Raw genomic sequence first — 17,489 nt, 5'->3', positions numbered from 1 at the left:
CAAATTTTGGTGTGTTTCTTTTATTTTAAAATGTTCAAATAATTTAAAATAAGTTCTAATCAAAGGTAATAACTGTTGTCCTTTGGAATATTTGGATACAACGGTGTCATTTTAGGGTAAGAAATTCAAACAAATGTGTGCACAGATCTGAATTATAGACCTGAAGCTTCGCCCATAGCTCTCCCTTGGAGGTTATGGAGTCTCAAGTCAATAAAATTCCTGTTTCAATGCAGGTGCTCATGATGAAGCTGCGAGTGTTGGTTCTTTTCACCGAACACATTACCCTGCATATCCCACAGTTAATATGGTGTGTTGATGTGGTAAACTTACTTTGTAATAACCCTGTATGTATCACAGAGACCTGTTAAAGATGCCTTGCTTATGATTTAAGCATGGTTCAGTGCACTATGGTCCTGGTGTGATGCTCCACATTTAGTATACATTATATACAAGACCCTCTCTTTGGGAATGGACAGAAAATTGGTTTCTATTTGCTGTGAATTTTAGAATGACAATTGCTTTGTTTTATATGCACAATCCAATTGGACTCAAGATGCCTATTGGAGGAATCAATTCTGATATCCTCTATTAATTATCCTATTTTGTAAACCAGTGTTGAGCTGGAATCTGATTTGAGGGTTGAACAGGTTGGGAAGAGGGTTATTTCAAACCATGTTGATTCTTAGTTTTAAAGATGGGGATGTTGAGCTGTATTGGGAATTGGGTATGGTGGCTGACCATTTACTGTCACACATACTACTAATTATTTACAATAATTCATCTACAGAATATAAAGCTGTGGGTTTCTTGGTGTAAATCTGGAGGAAAAAAAAAAGCACCCTATTTTTTGTAAAACCTGGTAAATTTAAGTGGGACAAAGGGCTTGGTTCTATAAATACATCAGATTTTATTAATCCAGAGAGATGCACTATAAACAACCATGATAACACCCACTATTAGTTTTCATTCTCCCCATTTTGGTCTGAAAAAAAGGTAGCTCAGCTATAGAATTTGAACACAATGTTTTTTTTCCAAGAAGCATATAAAACTGCAGTGCAGGTGTGCTGACATTAGCGAGCAGACAATCGATTGCTTTTATCCCACAGTTAGTAATTATAACCAGCTCGCTCTTCAAGACCAGTGTAAATACGAAGTGGTCACTTGGGATTTAATTTCAACAGGTTCTTTCATCTGCTGTAGAAGATCTGCATTTATTTATGCCTCGATGTAAACATTTTGATTTTTTTTTACTCGCCCCGCCCCGCCTCGCGTTGCAGTGACGTAAAGGTCAGCTGCTGAAAGGTCAGACACATTGTATCCAAGATGTCGGCCTCCTTGTGTCGGTGCTACCAGGTGAAATTTTAAAAAACGAACAGAAAACGCTGCCGTTATCTTCTTAAAAAACATTTTTGTAATATGATAAAAAAGCAGCAGCTCACCTGTGAAATAGGAATGACTGTCAAACGAGTGGCTATGTGAATGCTGATCTAGACGATACACTGCAGCCAGGGCTGAGAGTGGGCCGTCTGTTTTTTTTTTTAAATACCATCAACTAAGAGCCAGGTTCTATTTTTCAATGAAACACTATGCTGATCAGTTTAGGATACGTTTTACGCCTTTTATCCGAAGGCTGTCTACACAGAGTCGCTTTGTTCAGTTAGCGGCTTAATGTGATGGTTTAGTGGGATTGCGAACGACCTACCGGCATGTCGCCCTCTTAAATGACAACGAGTTCATCAGCATGTAGTGCGGGTCACATTCTCATCATACTTATACACACACATACACACATACACATACAAGGTGAATACATAAGAAGGTAAAAATGACGAATCTCTTATGTTTGTAAACAGTTTAAAATAGTTCATCTCAACCAAATGCTCCACTTTTGAATGTCCCGTTTTTGTAGCTGTCACTCTTTTCTGGTTATTGCAGCGCAGCAGAGGGAGGGTCTGTCTGCGTGTTGCTGTCTTGATAAATGCTGTCATTTTAGAGGAATCGAACTCATTCTGTAGGTGACGCAAGCATTGCAAACCCAGCAGATCTATTCTCGCACAACTGTGTGCATGTATGATTTTATGTCTTTGGCTCAGAAGAACCAACTGGCCAACGTTCGGCATGTTTAATACCTTCATCAAGGGAAAGTGTGTTTGAAAACACACAGCGGAGGAACTTAAAGGCTGGTTACTACACTCAGTTTGTGCTTGTGATGTTATTTACTACATAAATAATTACGTAACGATCTATACTATCTAATGTTTGTATTCCATTCAGGTTATGTTAATGTTTTGTGAAACTATTGGTTCATTAACTTTTTTTAAGTGCTGGGTTCTAATGCTCCTTGTCTTTGTGTTTCAGCTTTGTATTGCACGGAGTGTGCATGTCCTGTCTGCACGATCCTATGTGTCCCCCTTCAACAGAGCCCACGTGTACAGGATATGCAGGACCCCCATAGCACAGCCACAGGTAGCGGGGCAAGCAGGCTGCAAAATAACATGCCTAGAGAAACACCATGCATTCACTGTGTTATGTTTGCTTAGGAGGTCTGTGAATGTTTATGTGAAATTTTTGGTGGAGTCAAAAAGAAAGAACATGCAAGACATGCACTCCGTCCCCTGTGTGCTGAAATGCTTGTTCTGACTGTAGGATGAATATTGACTTTGGAGGCTGCTGTGGTGGTTTAGCTGAGCTCTTGCAGGTTTAGGAGTTCTGATCCCCCCCCCTTCCCCCAGGTGCAGTACTCTTCGCGCGGCGGGGGGCGGAAAGGCTTCCTGTCCGAGTTCGTGGACAGCGTCAAGCAGGAGCTCAACAAGAACAAGGAGATGAAGGAGAACATCAAGAAGTTCAGGGAGGAGGCTCAGAGACTGGAGGATTCAGATGCACTGAAGCAAGCCCGGCGGAAATACGTGAGTCCCACCACGCCGCTGTGGTTCTGTGTGTGAGGGCTGAACAGAAAGGGGAGGAGGGTGTGACTCTCTGTTTGGAGCCCTGCACACCACAATTTTAATCTTGCTTCATTAGAAATTGTGAAACATATAGAATTAAACTCAGTCTTGTTGAAGGGTGGTTTATCGCTTTGTGTAAAAGTGTTCTCTTTTTTTAATCAAGAAAACGATTGAATCAGAAACTGTGAAAACATCAGAGGTGCTAAAGAAGAAATTTGGAGAGCTGTCGGAAACTGTGAAGGAGGTGAGGCGGTTGAGCCTTTGTCTGTGATTGTCCTGTCTGATCAGCTGTGCCATTGTCAAAGTCTGTGTGGGCTCTCTGCAAGTCCAATCGGGAACCTCATCATCACCTTGCCTTTTATATAGCATTACATGCCATGTGAGGGGACGGTAGTGTTGATCAGGCTAACTTACCATCCCAAGTGAAGAAACAGCTGCTTGGATTCTTCTCAGGAGCAGTGGCTTGAAGCAGCAATCATCACAAATCCAAGCAGCTGTTTCCTCACTTGTTGGTAAATTAGCCCTGTCACCACCATCAAATCACCCTTGCCTGTGGAGAGCTTCTCTGAAGAATCAAATAATCACTACCCTGAGCTCTGTACTGTCCATTCCTGGTTAACACAAATTGCAGGTCCACTTCTTGCCATTGGGTATTTCAGTCCCTTACACCTGTAGTAAAGCACCCACTTCCCCAGAAGTAAGGTGTGTTTGATCTCTTTGGTGTTTTGCCCCTGGCTCTCCTGTGGGAATTCTGGTGCTCCACAGTTTGGCTCCAACCCTGTTTGTGTTCTCAGAGTCTGGAGGAGGTGGGCCGCTCGGACCTCGGGAAGAAGATCAAAGAGGGGGTGGAGGAGGCGGCCAAAACAGCCAAACACTCAGCAGAGTCTGTGAGCAAGAGCGGAGAGAAACTGGGCAGGACCGGAGCCTTCCGAGCCATCTCTCAGGTAACAACCAGAGCAGACCTGGAGCGTTTTAATACCAGCACTCTCACAAACCCTAATGTAGCCATGAACACAGAGCTGGAGCATTCTACTACCCCTAGTGTAGCCCTGAACCACAGAGCTGAAGCATTATATTGCCCCTAACCCAATGCAATGCACAAGATCTCAACACAAAGGGGTTATTTTCAAAACTTGGCAGGTGCAATTTGAGAGCATGTCTTAATTATTTTCCAAAATCAATTTTGCTTTTGTATTTTGACTTGAATGCAGGCATGGGAATAAGACTCTTCTTGCATGCTATGAAATAGGAGTCTTCTTCCCTTTCCTGCATTAAATTCTGATTCATTCTTGGATTGACTATGAGTTTAATTAGACGCACTTCAGCTTGTTATCTGTATGCTGCACTGTATTCAGTGGGGTGTTTAGCTGAAATCACTATACAGAACATTGTCTGCCTTATTGAACACTAGCTGCCTGCCTGTCCTTACTGAACACTGTCTGTGTCTGCAGGGAGTGGAGACTGTGAAGAAAGAGATTGATGTCCTGGGACAGACGGGCTCGTACCGCCCCCCTTCCCGGCTGAGGAAGAGGACCGAGTTTTCGGGGAAGTCCGGATCTGCAGAGGACAAGGCCTTCGAACCCAATGAGTAGGTCCCTGCACTCCATCAAGCACGATAAATGTCGGATAATCCTGCAGAATGATACCTGCTGGGAACCCAATAGCAGTGCACAGGCATGCATCCTAGTGTGTGCCAGAAGGGTCTTTCTAGAGTGCATCAAGCCGTTTGCAAGCTTGTGCACTGGGTTTGTGCAGTAAGCAGTGTAGTGAGAAGGAATCACATGTGAAACTAGGAAATTGGGGAGTACAGCTACAACTGGATGCATATGATATTGCTGTTCATATATTTATTACTGCTGTATTAAATTCTGTGTATTATCTGTTTTCTTGTTTTTAAACATTTAAAATAAGGGTACTCGATTGCAAAGGGTTGCAGTAAAGAATTGCAGTAATTAGTAGCGTCCTGAGACTGGGCATGGCTAACCCTGCACCCTCTCTTTTCCAGAGATGCCATGGGGGTCGTACTGCACAAGGACTCCAAGTGGTACCAGCAGTGGAAGGACTTCAAAGACAACAATGTGGTTTTCAATAGTAAGGCTCTTCCTGCTTCCTCAATCTTGAGTCTTTCTCTGTGCTGACAGCAGAGGGCGCCCTCCTGGCTTGCTCCTTCCACTGACGGAACAGAGCGCCAGTTCTTACGCTGCACAGTGCCTGTGGCTGTGTTCGTGTAATGTCGGTGTACTTCTGTGTCTTGCACACTGTGTCAAGTACACTGAAACGTTTGTCTACTTGACAGCCTATTTGTCTGAATTCATAAGCTCCTAATTCTCAAAGCATGTCTCGTATGGGCTTGTTAAACGACGCTTTCTGCTTCTTCAAGTTACATTCTGACCTGTAAGAAGATGCAGTGCCATATGAGCCCACTAGGTGGGGCTAAAAGCACTTCCTATTAAACTGTCCCTGTCAAGAATATAATAGTGACTGCTGATGCTGTTGCTTCTCTAAGAAACAGGGATGAAAGGCAGACTCCCATTGCATAGCAGTTTGATCCGTTGCTGGTTTTTAATCGGACACAGCTGAGCTTGCTACCTACACACTGTGGCTAATCAAGCTCGTATTAAAAACTGGAAAGGATGAAACTGCTGTGCAATGGGAGTCTTATTTCCATCCCTACCCGTATAGCTTTTTTAGACCTGGGGTGTAGTATTACTGTTTATTGAAATACAAAATAGATAATTATGTGCTGTAGCTGTGCAGAACCTTGTGACTGATACACAGTCTCCAGTTCCAGTTTATTCCCCATTAACCTTGCTGCTAATGAGCCAATCTAACGAGCTCTGGGGGAAATTGGAGCGCAGAGCATGGCAGAGGTTCTCCGGGGCCAGAAAACAATGTTTTTAACAAGCTTGTATATCTAACATCGTATACAGACTCCTGGGCTCCCAGTGCCTGAGCCAGTGTGTCAGTGTCACAGCATCAGCAGCACTGTTAGGAATATCCAGACTGCACTGTGTCTTCCAAGAGAACTACCTGTTTACTGTTTACTATGTGAACATCTACAACGGTTAGGAGAGTCGCAGGTTACCAAAGACTCTGCCGTCAGCATTAATGAACAGCAGCAGCTGTTTCCTTCAAAACCCATTCATAAACTATAAGAAAGTAACCACTTGACTGATTCCTTCTTCGTCGTTCATCTGTGTGACTTGATTTCTTAAGCTGAGAAGCTTTTTTGTCGGGAGCAGTGGCTTGAAACCTGGGTCTGGGAGACCTAGTCTGAGGCAGCTTTGCTGTTTCAAACCCCAAGTCTCCCCTGGTGTGCAGTGCAGTGGCCTGAAACCAGGTTCCAATCCACAAAGTGGCTTTGTGTTCCCACGGCTTTATAGTTTTGTAAGTTTTGATTTGTTCTTTGATGTGCAGAATGGTATTGCATGATCTTTTTAAGGATTTTATTTCTGCTTTGTTTTGTTATTTTAAAGTCTTCTAGAATGGGTTTGTCCCAGAGCTTTCTCATTTATTTTTCTCCCTTCTCCTCCTTCTCCTCCCTCAGGGTTCTTCGAGATGAAAATGAAGTACGATGAGAGTGACAACGCTTTCATCCGCGCCTCCCGGGCCGTCACGGACAAAGTCACAGACATGATAGGTAACCCTCCCTCTCGGCAGCCGCAGACAGCCAGAAATTCCAGTGGCAAACGTTTAGACTTTGGATTTATAGGGCGGTTCGATCTTGTGCACACAGGAGTTATATGCTGCTGTTCGCGTCCATTCTTGCAGCCCTCGCTGGACTGCTAGACAAATGCTTTTATAGCAGTAAGACACGTCACTGATGTGTATGTTTAGTCTTTTAACTTGGTTTGACGACTTGATAGTCAGGACTGTGAATGAAGTCATATCAAGGATAGAACACTTCAGTGATTTTCAGGGGAGAAAAGGTTAATAAACAACCATGAAGTTAAATAGAACTCCCGACCTATACAAGATCAAAGTGTTTCTGATTTACTGAAAGAAACACCAATACCTCCCTACTGACCTCACTTAATACATTGATTGTTGTTTTTTTTTTGGGTGTCGAGGAAATAATTGTCTTGATTTATTTATTTAAACAGGCGGGTTATTTTCCAAAACGGAAATGTCCGAGGTTCTGACGGAGATCCTCAAAGTGGATCCCACGTTCGATAAAGACGTGTTCCTGAAGCAGTGCGAGCAGGACATTATCCCCAATATCCTGGAGGTAGGGACCCTGGCTTGTTCCGTAAGGCCTGTGTGTGTGCACATACATCGGATCACGCAAAGACAAAAGAGAACGAAGCCCCCAGCACTCCTGCTGGCATGCACTTAGTCAAGACATCTTGTTCTGCTTTCACACTGCGCTCTTCTGCTGCGTGGCCTGCATAAGGAGGGCAGTCTTGCTTGTCGCCCCAAGGCTGTTGCCATTGAGATGAATTCAGGTCACCCTGTTAAGTCTGCAATTCTACTCAGGAACTCAGACCTGCTGTTAAGAGACTGGGAGAGGGAGAGAGAGAGAGGGCAAAGGAAGGTCATCTCATCTGCCTGGGGAGGACTTTGTAAAGCAATCAGAAAGCTTACAAAACAGAAGATTTGCAGGATACAGTGTGTTAAGCTGTAGGTTCGCAGTGGAAAGCTGAAATGATGGGGTGCTGTTTATATTAGGGTGTAAAGGTTTAAACGGTAAATGAAAAAGCAAACGGTGTAGCATTTTACTAACCCTGCAACCCAAAATATTCAGTTTTATCTTGTATTTATTTATTGATTTTAAGATGTTTCACTGATTTTTTTTTTTTATATTTTAAAACTTTGCACTACTCTGTATACAGTATCTATCAGAGATGGAAATAAGACTCCTGTTGCATAGCAGTTTCCCCCATTCCAGGGTTCACTACCAGCTTGATTAGCCACAGTGTACAGGTAACAAGCTCAGGTGTGTCTCCTAATAAAACCAGGAATGGATCAAACAGCTGTGCAATGGGAGTCTGCCTATAAATAATTAAGTTATAATTAATAAATAAGTCTTCTTTGTCCTTGAAAATGTATTTGCAGTTTTAAATGGTAGGCAGTTTTCAACATGTAATCAGTTAAGATCTATAGCCTTAGTTTATGTGATGGGGGTGTGATCTGGTGCAGAACTAGTGCATGTGACAATTAAGACCAGTGAAACACTAAGGAGGTGTAATACTAGTAAACCTGCAGCTCCTCCCTTCTCTGTCTCCAGGCTATGATCCGAGGAGAGCTGGATGTCCTGAAGGACTGGTGTTACGAAGCTGTGAGTTGAAACTTCAGATCTGATTCCTGGTACTTTTCTCAATGTCCTATTGGTGAATCTTTTATTAATGGACCAATAATAATGAAGAGGTTACAAGCTTAGGCCTGCAGCTGGCAGTGTGTGAGGCACTTCACGCCCAAGAGGTGATTTTTGTGATTCTCTGTCCTCTTTGCCAGACTTACAGCCAGCTGGCTCACCCGATCACGCAAGCCCGGGCCATGGGACTGATGTTCCACTCCAAGGTCCTGGACATTGACAACATTGACGTGAGTGTCTCGCCATTCAGAAGAGTTTTGTGGACACTGTGCCCAGGCGTTTGTCACAAGACATTATTCAGAATCCATGTACTGTAGCATACCTAAACCCAGCCTTTATTCTCAGTGCAGAGTCACCTCAAAGGTCAACGCTGGTAGCTGGAGTATGCTTTGTTGAAAGAAGATTGACTATTAAGATTAAAATTGTTTCATTCGACAGAATAGGAATTTGATATTTTAGAGACATTAATAAGGGATGTGATTGCTCAGCTGCTTTCATTTGAAGCCAATTTAATTGACTAACAGTGACTTCAATTTCACTAATTTGTTACCATTGCTTGAAGCTCACTTTAACAGAATACTGTTAATTGCAATTGCAATCGGTGATGTATTGGAATTGATTAAAAGGGAAATGGAATTGGGAATTGGCCCCAAGCCTGAACCTCAATGTGTGTGTGTGTGTGTGTGTGTGTGTGTGTGTGTGTGTTGATTGTTAAACCCCACGCTCCCTCTCTCACAGCTGGCCCTGGGGAAGATGATGGAGCAGGGCCCGGTGCTGATCATCACGTTTCAGGCTCATCTGGTCATGGTGATCCGTGGCCCCAAGGGAGAGGTGGTGGAGGGTGACCCTGTAAGTGCTGTGGGAGAGGGTGTTTGTTGGGTTGGGTTGGGAGAGGGAGTTGGGGTTGGGGGTGGGAGAGGGGAAGGGTGGGAGAGGGGAGAGGAATTGGAGAGGGGACCCTCTCCCCCTCCCCCCCCTCTCCCAGGTGCCCTTGGGAGATTTCCCCCCACGCCACACTCCACCCCTCTCCTCTCCTCGGACCCCCACTCTCTCCCTCTCCCCCCACCCAACCCCCCCAGGGAGGGTGTGGAGAGGGGTGAAAGGGGTGGGTGGTATCGCGCGTCCCCAAGGCCACCCCAACCCCACCCTCTCCCCTCCCCACCCTCTCCCCCCCCCTCCCCTCTCCCCTTTCCTCCCCACGCCCACTCACACCCTCTTTGTGGGTTTAGGAGGGAGAGAAGGGTTTGGGGGTGATATAGGACCCCACACTCTACTGTTTGAGTGTGGGAGATACCTGGGGGGGAGAACCCCACCCTGATCCCCTGGGAAGAGGTGGGTCTTGGGGGGGTCTTAATTGGAGGGGGACCCAGGGAAACCTCTCCCCTTTCCTCCCACGCCCACTCACACCCTCTCCCTGCTCTCCAGGGCTGGGGCTGAGAGAGGGAGAGGGGAGTTGGGGTTGGGTGGATTATTTGTTCAGGGCTGCCCATTTTGATTAACAGTTCATGAAACCTTTTCTTAACTGTTTGAGGCAGGCTTAGTTTTCCTTTTCAAAAAACTCTGGAATCGTATATTAATCTTAGATTAATCCGTGCTTAAAAAAATAAATAAATAAAACGTAAAAATGAGAATGAACCACTAACCTTCTAAAACAGCCGAATAAAGGTCCATACACAGGAAACATAATTTAAAATGTCACAATGGACTTTAAAAAAAAAAAAGAAAAAAAAGAAAAACTGTGCCAAAAACATTAACAGTCCTTTAAGTTCTGTGAATAGGGCCCCAGGTCTCTTGATTAATCAGCTCTGCCTCTCAAGTTCTTAATGAGAAGAGGCAGTCCAGATCGGTGGCAAATTAAGTGGATATCTGCAGAGTGTTCTGTGGGAGCATCTGCTGCGTTTAGTATTTGTATTAATAATGGCTTCTAAAAATGTAAATCAAGTAGACAAATTCAAATCAATCAATGTGTTGGTTAGGTATTTCCAATGTAATATATCAAGCATTTCTGTCGGTAAAAATCCATTACGTGCAGATTTGGACTGCCTTTACTAACGAGCAAGTCGCGCCGCACTGCCCGCCTGCCCCCCCGCCCCTCCTCCCTGGGCTCTGAGATTGCACTTCCGAGGCTTATGATGTGATGCAAGCCAACTGGTGGTGATTCAGTTTAATTTACCTTAATCCCACGCTGGATTGAATTATTTACTCTAAAAAGTGAGTGATCCAAGCTGTGTATTACTCACCCCCCAGCAGACAGGCAGACTGCCCAGCGAGCTCGGAGAGCACAGGGTTGTCAGTGCATTGGCGATGGGGGATTAGCAGGCAGGCAGGCAGGCAGGCAGACAGAGGGGCAGGCAGGGCTGGGATTGCTGGCTCTCTGGCCCATTACAATTTATAGCCACGTTCTATAGCTGTCGGCTGATACCTCAAGGAATGGGGAAAAAATCTGACAGCGGCAGGATTTAATAAAACTGACTCTCTCTTAATGAATACAGATTTTAAAAATGCGCATCATGTGCTTATCTTAGATAATTCCATTGTGTTCACCGGAGTGGCATGGGATAAGCTGTGTGGCCCCCAGTGAAACTGAGGGGTGGGGGGGTGAGCAGTGTGTCGGCGCGGCAGGCGTGCTGTGTGGCTGAGGGGTCTGGTGTGGGTATAAACCTGGGTGGGGAGAGGGGGAGGTAGAGAGAGTTAAAACGGGTTGCAGCGGCTGGGTTAAGTATGTCTGATTTACATGACGTGGCAGCGACAGAGCCAGCTAAAAAGCTTTCCTGCTCTCTCCTTATTCTTGAGATACTGATCAGATAGTCCAGTTACTGTCTGTCTTCCTTCCAGGGACAGTAAATCTGCTCGCTTTATGAACTGTGGGATGTTGGTAATTTTAAAAAAGAATGTTCCGAATTCTCCACTCAGCAGGGATGCTGGTTCAGTGTCTGGCTGTGATCAGGGTTTGTTGCCGAGTCTGGAATGTGTTGAGGCACGCTGCCTCGCTCCCAGTCCCTTGGCTTTCTCTGTCTCAATCTGTCTCAAAGTCCACAAACTGTAAGCAGTGTAAACTAGGGGTGTTTTAATAGCATAACATTCCCCAGGCATTACATTGCCACCAGCGTTTCATCAGAAATATGCCTGTGAAAGTTGGATCTTAGCCTTGGTGTTTATATATTAGCAACTATACAACGTGAGGTCCTTTCTCTTAATGTTCAGATTTAATTCATGGTCTGTATACACACTCTAAAAAGGAAGGAAGTCAAAAAGGAAGTTAGAAAGGCCAAGAGAGAAATAGAAATGAACATTGCTAAGGGAGCTAAAACCAATTCCAAAATGTTTTTCCAATATTACAACAGCAAGCGAACATTCAAAGAGGAGATTAAATGTTTAAGAGATACAAATGGCAAAATCGTAGATGAAGAAAAAAAATAGCAAATATATTAAATGATTACTTTTCACAAGTTTTTACAAAGGAAGATACTGACACCATGCCCCACATGTCATCCGGTTTAAAATAACTTTAGCATAATTGAGGCAGAAGTGTTAAAGGGACTAGGAGCTCTTAAAATAAACAAATCCCCTGGGCCGGATGAGATCCTCCCAGTAGTACTCAAAGAAATGAAAGAAGTAATTTACAAACCGCTAATCAAGACCATGCAGCAGTCTCTTGACACAGGGGTGGTACCGACAGACTGGAAAATTGCAAACGTAATACCGATCCACAAAAAGGGAAACAAAACTGAACCAAGTAACTACAGACCAGTAAGCCTGACTTCTATTATATGCAAACTTATGGAAACTATAATAAGATCCAAAATGGAAAATTACCTATGTGGTAACAGGGTCCTGGGAGACAGTCAACATGGTTTTAGGAAAGGGAGATCGTGTCTAACTAACTTGCTTGATTTTTTTGAGGATGCAACATCGATAATGGATAATTGCAAAGCATATGACATGGTTTATTTAGATTTCCAGAAAGCTTTTGACAAAGTCCCGCACAAAAGATTAATTCTCAAACTGAACGCAGTTGGGATTCAAGGAAACACATGTACATGGATTAGGGAGTGGTTAACATGTAGAAAACAGAAAGTACTGATTAGAGGAAAAACCTCAGAATGGAGTGTGGTAACCAGTGGTGTACCACAGGGATCAGTATTAGGTCCTCTGCTATTCCTAATCTACATTAATGATTTAGATTCTGGTATAGTAAGCAAACTTGTTAAATTTGCAGACGACACAAAAGTAGGAGGAGTGGCAAACACTGTTGCAGCAGCAAAGGTCATTCAAAATGATCTAGACAAGATTCAGAACTGGGCAGACACATGGCAAATGACATTTAATAGAGAAAAGTGTAAGGTACTGCACGCAGGAAATAAAAATATACATTATAAATATCATATGGGAGATACTGAAATTGGAGAAGGAATCTATGAAAAAGACCTAGGAGTTTTTGTTGACTCAGAAATGTCTTCATCTAGACAATGTGGGGAAGCTATAAAAAAGGCTAACAAGATGCTCGGATACATTATGAAAAGTGTTGAATTTAAATCAAGGGAAGTAATGTTAAAACTGTACAATGCACTAGTAAGACCTCATCTTGAATATTGTGTGCAGTTCTGGTCACCTCGCTATAAAAAAGATATTGCTGCTCTAGAAAGAGTGCAAAGAAGAGCGACCAGAATTATTCCGGGCTTAAAAGGCATGTCATATGCATATACAGGGTAAAAGAATTGAATCTGTTCAGTCTTGAACAAAGAAGGCTACGTGGCGACCTAATTCAAGCATTCAAAATTCTGAAAGGTATTGACAGTGTCGACCCAAGGGACTTTTTCAGCCTGAAAAAAGAAACAAGGACCAGGGGTCACAAATGGAGTTTAGACAAAGGGGCATTCAGAACAGAAAATAGGAGGCACTTTTTTATACAGAGAATTGTGAGGGTCTGGAATCAACTCCCCAGTAATGTTGTTGAAGCTGACACCCTGGTATCCTTCAAGAAGCTGCTTGATGAGATTTTGGGATCAATAAGCTACTAACAACCAAACGAGCAAGATGGGCCGAATAGCCTCCTCTCGTTTGTAAACTTTCTTATGTTCTTATGTTCTTTGTGTCGAGTCTGTCATTCAAGGAGACCAAGCGAGTACGCGCTCAACTTGATTAGAGGTAGCTATCAAGATTTAAGTCAAATCTAAATTTTAAAAAAAAGACGAAAAGCTGATATTTATTATAGAACCTGTTGTGGTTTAAACGTTTTCAATGCTTTCTCATTGAGATCTACACTCTCAGCAACATTGTAAGTGGAGTTGCTCTGAATGGCTTCCAATGGGGATGTGATTCGTAATACATGATAGTTCTGGAGTCGGGTACTTTAAACTAAAGGACGGCTTCTTATTCTGAGTTACCTGATTGGTTACCAACATTTTCCCTATGTTGACATTCAAAAAAACCATTTGGAAAACTGAATGGAATCCAGCACGCCTCGTGTGACCCTGCCTGCTTCTCTAACTGCTCTCCCTGTGCTTGTGCCCCCAGGAGAAGGTGTTGCGGATGATGTATGTGTGGGCGCTGTGCCGCGATCAGGACGAACTGAACCCCTCCGCAGCCTGGAGACTGCTGGACATCTCCGCCTCCAGTCAGGAGCAGGTCCTCTGAGCAGGGGCCCCTCTCTCGCCCAGGGCCAGGGGCCACAGCGTTGCAGGGGGGGTGGACGGCTCCTCAAGTCCCGGCAGCGGCCCTACAAACACTGCCCCAGACTGCTGTTCAGTTCCACTGCCTTCAGTGCCCGTGGCTCGCCCTCGGGACACAGTGCTGGTCTGTTTGACCATGGGATTGTAAAGTCTTTGAGGGCCACTGGAGCAGTTTACACCCAGATGGAGACTCGCTGGCCACTGGCCATGCCATTGTATCTTAGTGCCCAACACAGCTACCATGCACGTCAAGTCAAATAGGACTTTTTTTTTGGGGGGGGGGGGGGGGGGGGGGGTTATGGTGCCATAATATAATGAGGTTTTAAATAAGGGCTGCTTTTGAAACTCGAACGCACACAGAGTTTGCCAGTTTCCAGGATGATGAGAGTTGGACAGAATCCAACATCTGGAGGCTTGGGTTGCATGCGAGATGAATTTGGTCGACTGCACGCACTTTGGCACAAATGTCAGTCTCTGCTTGAAAGGCTTTTACAGAGTACACTGTTCAAGCTTCAAGATCTTATCCAAACAGAGACTGGCAGTTGTACCAAACTGTGTCAAAGCATATTGGGTGTCAAGCGTGGATGCCTGTTTGTCTGTGTGGTTTTGCATCAACTCTTGCAGATCCCTTAGAGGGATGCTGTTTTGTGAGCACCCTGGGTCTCATTGCATTTCTAAAGAGGAGATTAAAAGCTCCTGAATTTGGTTTCCAACACAAGAATTCTGCTGACATTTAACAGGACTGCCATAGTGGGTCACTTGCTTTTTCACATTGTAAACTTATCTCATTACTATAGTATTAGGTATCCCCTGCAGGGTTGGGTACCACAAACATCACAATCTAGCTTATGGTGCACTAATGAAGACTATATCCTTGCATGAACTTTTACTGCAGGACGTCATTCCACAGGCTGGCAATGTAGGTGTGGGTGACGTACCTTTTAACAGATCGATTTGAAGGGTAAATCTGGGGAACTGCTTGACCAGTTTTGCTGCCACTGCATGGCATTCTGAGGTTTTCAGCATGCTTTGAATGTAGGAGACTGTGACCTTACTGTGACCCTTTGCTAGAGGGTATGTATGTCGCTGATGCACATTGCGTTCTTTGAGACTCTGCTGAACTGTACCACACACGCGCTGGGTTAGTGGTCTTTGTGTGTGTCGGGAGATTCCATTAAACCACCTGTATTTTGATGTCGATAAAGGTTCTCAAGATTGAGGTTCTAACAATTCACTGTTTTGTCCGAGACGTGTAGGTGAGCACTTGAGAGTTAGTCAGACCCCAGTGGCTTAAAGGACGTGGATATAGTGTAATAATTCCTGTAATGCGAGTTGCCATCCAGTCGTGGGTCCGGTGCTTTCCTGTAAGATAGAGGCACACATTCTGGTAACAGGCTGTTCATAGGAAAAACAGCGATGGATTACCGAACAAAACTTCCAAGAGGTGAAGAAGATTGAGTCCTGATACCTGGGCTCTCCTCCTCTAAACCATAGCTGCTTTTCCTGTGTTTCTGAATCAATCTTGCTGCCTCATCCATTCGTTTACAGGAATTAATTTGCTGTATTTGTGCCCTTTTTAAAGAGAAAAAGGATGGTTTAACAACTTTTTTTAAATTGTTTTTTATATACCAATAGATCTTGAAAAACAAAGTAAGTGGGGTTCTGTTGGGTGTGGTGGAACTCTTATGTATTTTTGTCAGAGCTGTGACTGGTGCAAACAGACAACCATTTGCTTCTCTTCCCTGGGGAGAGATTTTCCAGCAGAACGTTGCCCCTGTATGTTGGTAGCCTGCCCCTTGTGTTGACTGTGTATTGCAGCACCAGTTCTGCAACATGGGAACGCGCGGTCTCTGTGTATTGTTTGTATTAAATAAACATCCATGCTGGTGTTTTTAACCAGTGTAAACTCATTTGAACAGAAAACATGTGGAGTCTTGTCTCTGTAGCTTTTGCCCAGAAAATTGTCCCTGTTTTTGTTTTTGCAGGGATGGAAATAATACTCCCATTGCATAGCAGTTTGATCCTGGTTTTACTGTATACATGGTGGATAACCAAGCTCGTAGTAAAACCTGGAATGGGTGAAACTGCTATGCAATAGGAGTCTTATTGCCAGCCCTGTTTTTATATTATAAAAAAAAAAAAAAAAAAAAAAAAAAAAAAACTTTAGAATTAATATGTGAAGCACAGTTCTGAATGACAGGGTCATGAGACGTAAAACCGAGACAAAAGCCTCTCCAGTGGTTCGAAGAAACTTAAAAAAAAAAAAAAAAATTGAATAAAATCTGTAGGGGTCATCTTTTCTGGACTTTAAATGACAGCACTGCCTCTGGTTTTAACCGCTAAGCCACTTTACCTCCCAGTCCTCCCACGCCTGGCCAGTACTTCAGCTTCCCCTCAGGAACCCTGTTCAGCGGTTGACAGGGCGTCTGTCCCACAGATTGATGGCAGGCAGTGCTGGCCTTGAAGCTGGGGTGGGAGGTAATAAATGAGTGTAACACACGCTTTGATTCATATTCTTCTTAACTAGCCAGGTTATTTCACCGCTGTCCTGTGTGATAAATCCCCCCAGCTTCTATCCTGCTGACGCGGCAGCTCTCGGGCAGCGGCCCCATTGCTCACACTGATCCTACGGGCAACAAAGGGCTAGTGTTTGGGGGGGGGGGGGCATTCTTACTCTTTGAAAATGCTGCATTCTCTTGTGTGTTTTTTTGTTTTACGGGTCTAAAATTAGAAGGCCAAATGCTGTCTTGAGTGTTCAGCCATAGCCGCCTGACCGCCTTTTGTTATTCGCTCTTTTCTTGGTTCGCTCTCGGGACGTGCAGATTTGTTCAAACGCTATTGATTTTATTGTTTCAAACCGCTGCTTCTTGGAGCCTTATCAAACCCAAAGCCTTGGTCTCCCCCGGCCATGCATTTCCCTCTGGCCTTCGATCCATTGCAGTTTTTGTACAGTTTTTTTTTTTTTTTTTTTTTTTTTTACTGGGGTCTATCCATCCTTCAGTCTTCTGATCGAGCATGTATTGGTGTGGTCCCTGCCTGCTATCATCCATTCACCTTTCTACCCTATTAATTGATCTGTCCTCCAGACACTAGTGCGGGATATCCATTATCCTGTCTGGCTTTGTTTTTGAGTGCTGTTGCTCTAGATTTCTTTTATTTTTTGCATGCGAGTTTTTCGACCTGGTAAATATCAAACACATGATGGTGCGTTCAAAATAACTTCCCTGGTTGGTGGAGAGTGACTAAATCTATAGCGTGTGTATTCAGCATGGTCTGTCTTTTTAAAAGGAATTTTTATCTCGCGTTTCTAAGTGCTCATAATTGTGTAAGAGAGAGCTCAGGTTGCATGGAGAAACGCTGTGAACCTGCTATGTTAAGTAAGCTAGTGCAGTTCATCCTTGATGCAAGTTACTTTGTGAAAGCGAAGAGGTAGGAGCAGGACAAAACAAACCAACTGGACAGAGAAGGCGTCCTGTCAGCTCCATTATTCCCAAAGACAGGTTTTTAATATCTCTTCACCAGAAAAAAGGTTCACTGAGAGGACGGTATTCAGGCTGC

At 44.0% G+C, this 17,489-nt stretch overlaps 1 protein-coding gene across 1 annotated transcript; it reads left to right on the top strand.

The window, feature by feature from the left end:
• Positions 1 to 1,274: 1,274 nt before the first annotated feature.
• LOC121301045 (mitochondrial import inner membrane translocase subunit TIM44-like) lies at positions 1,275 to 16,033 on the top strand. Its single transcript, XM_041230132.1, has 13 exons — positions 1,275 to 1,353; positions 2,359 to 2,466; positions 2,733 to 2,906; positions 3,109 to 3,189; positions 3,740 to 3,889; positions 4,397 to 4,533; positions 4,951 to 5,036; positions 6,493 to 6,585; positions 7,049 to 7,173; positions 8,173 to 8,223; positions 8,400 to 8,489; positions 8,998 to 9,108; positions 13,777 to 16,033. Exons 1-13 carry the CDS (start codon positions 1,324 to 1,326, stop codon positions 13,894 to 13,896), a joined length of 1,356 nt encoding a protein of 451 aa, XP_041086066.1. The 5' UTR covers positions 1,275 to 1,323; the 3' UTR covers positions 13,897 to 16,033.
• The last annotated feature ends 1,456 nt before the right edge of the window (positions 16,034 to 17,489 follow it).

The sequence above is a fragment of the Polyodon spathula genome, chromosome 26, assembly GCF_017654505.1.
Source record: "Polyodon spathula isolate WHYD16114869_AA chromosome 26, ASM1765450v1, whole genome shotgun sequence".
Classification (NCBI taxonomy): domain Eukaryota; kingdom Metazoa; phylum Chordata; class Actinopteri; order Acipenseriformes; family Polyodontidae; genus Polyodon; species Polyodon spathula.
This window is presented reverse-complemented; position numbering and strand designations above follow the sequence as displayed.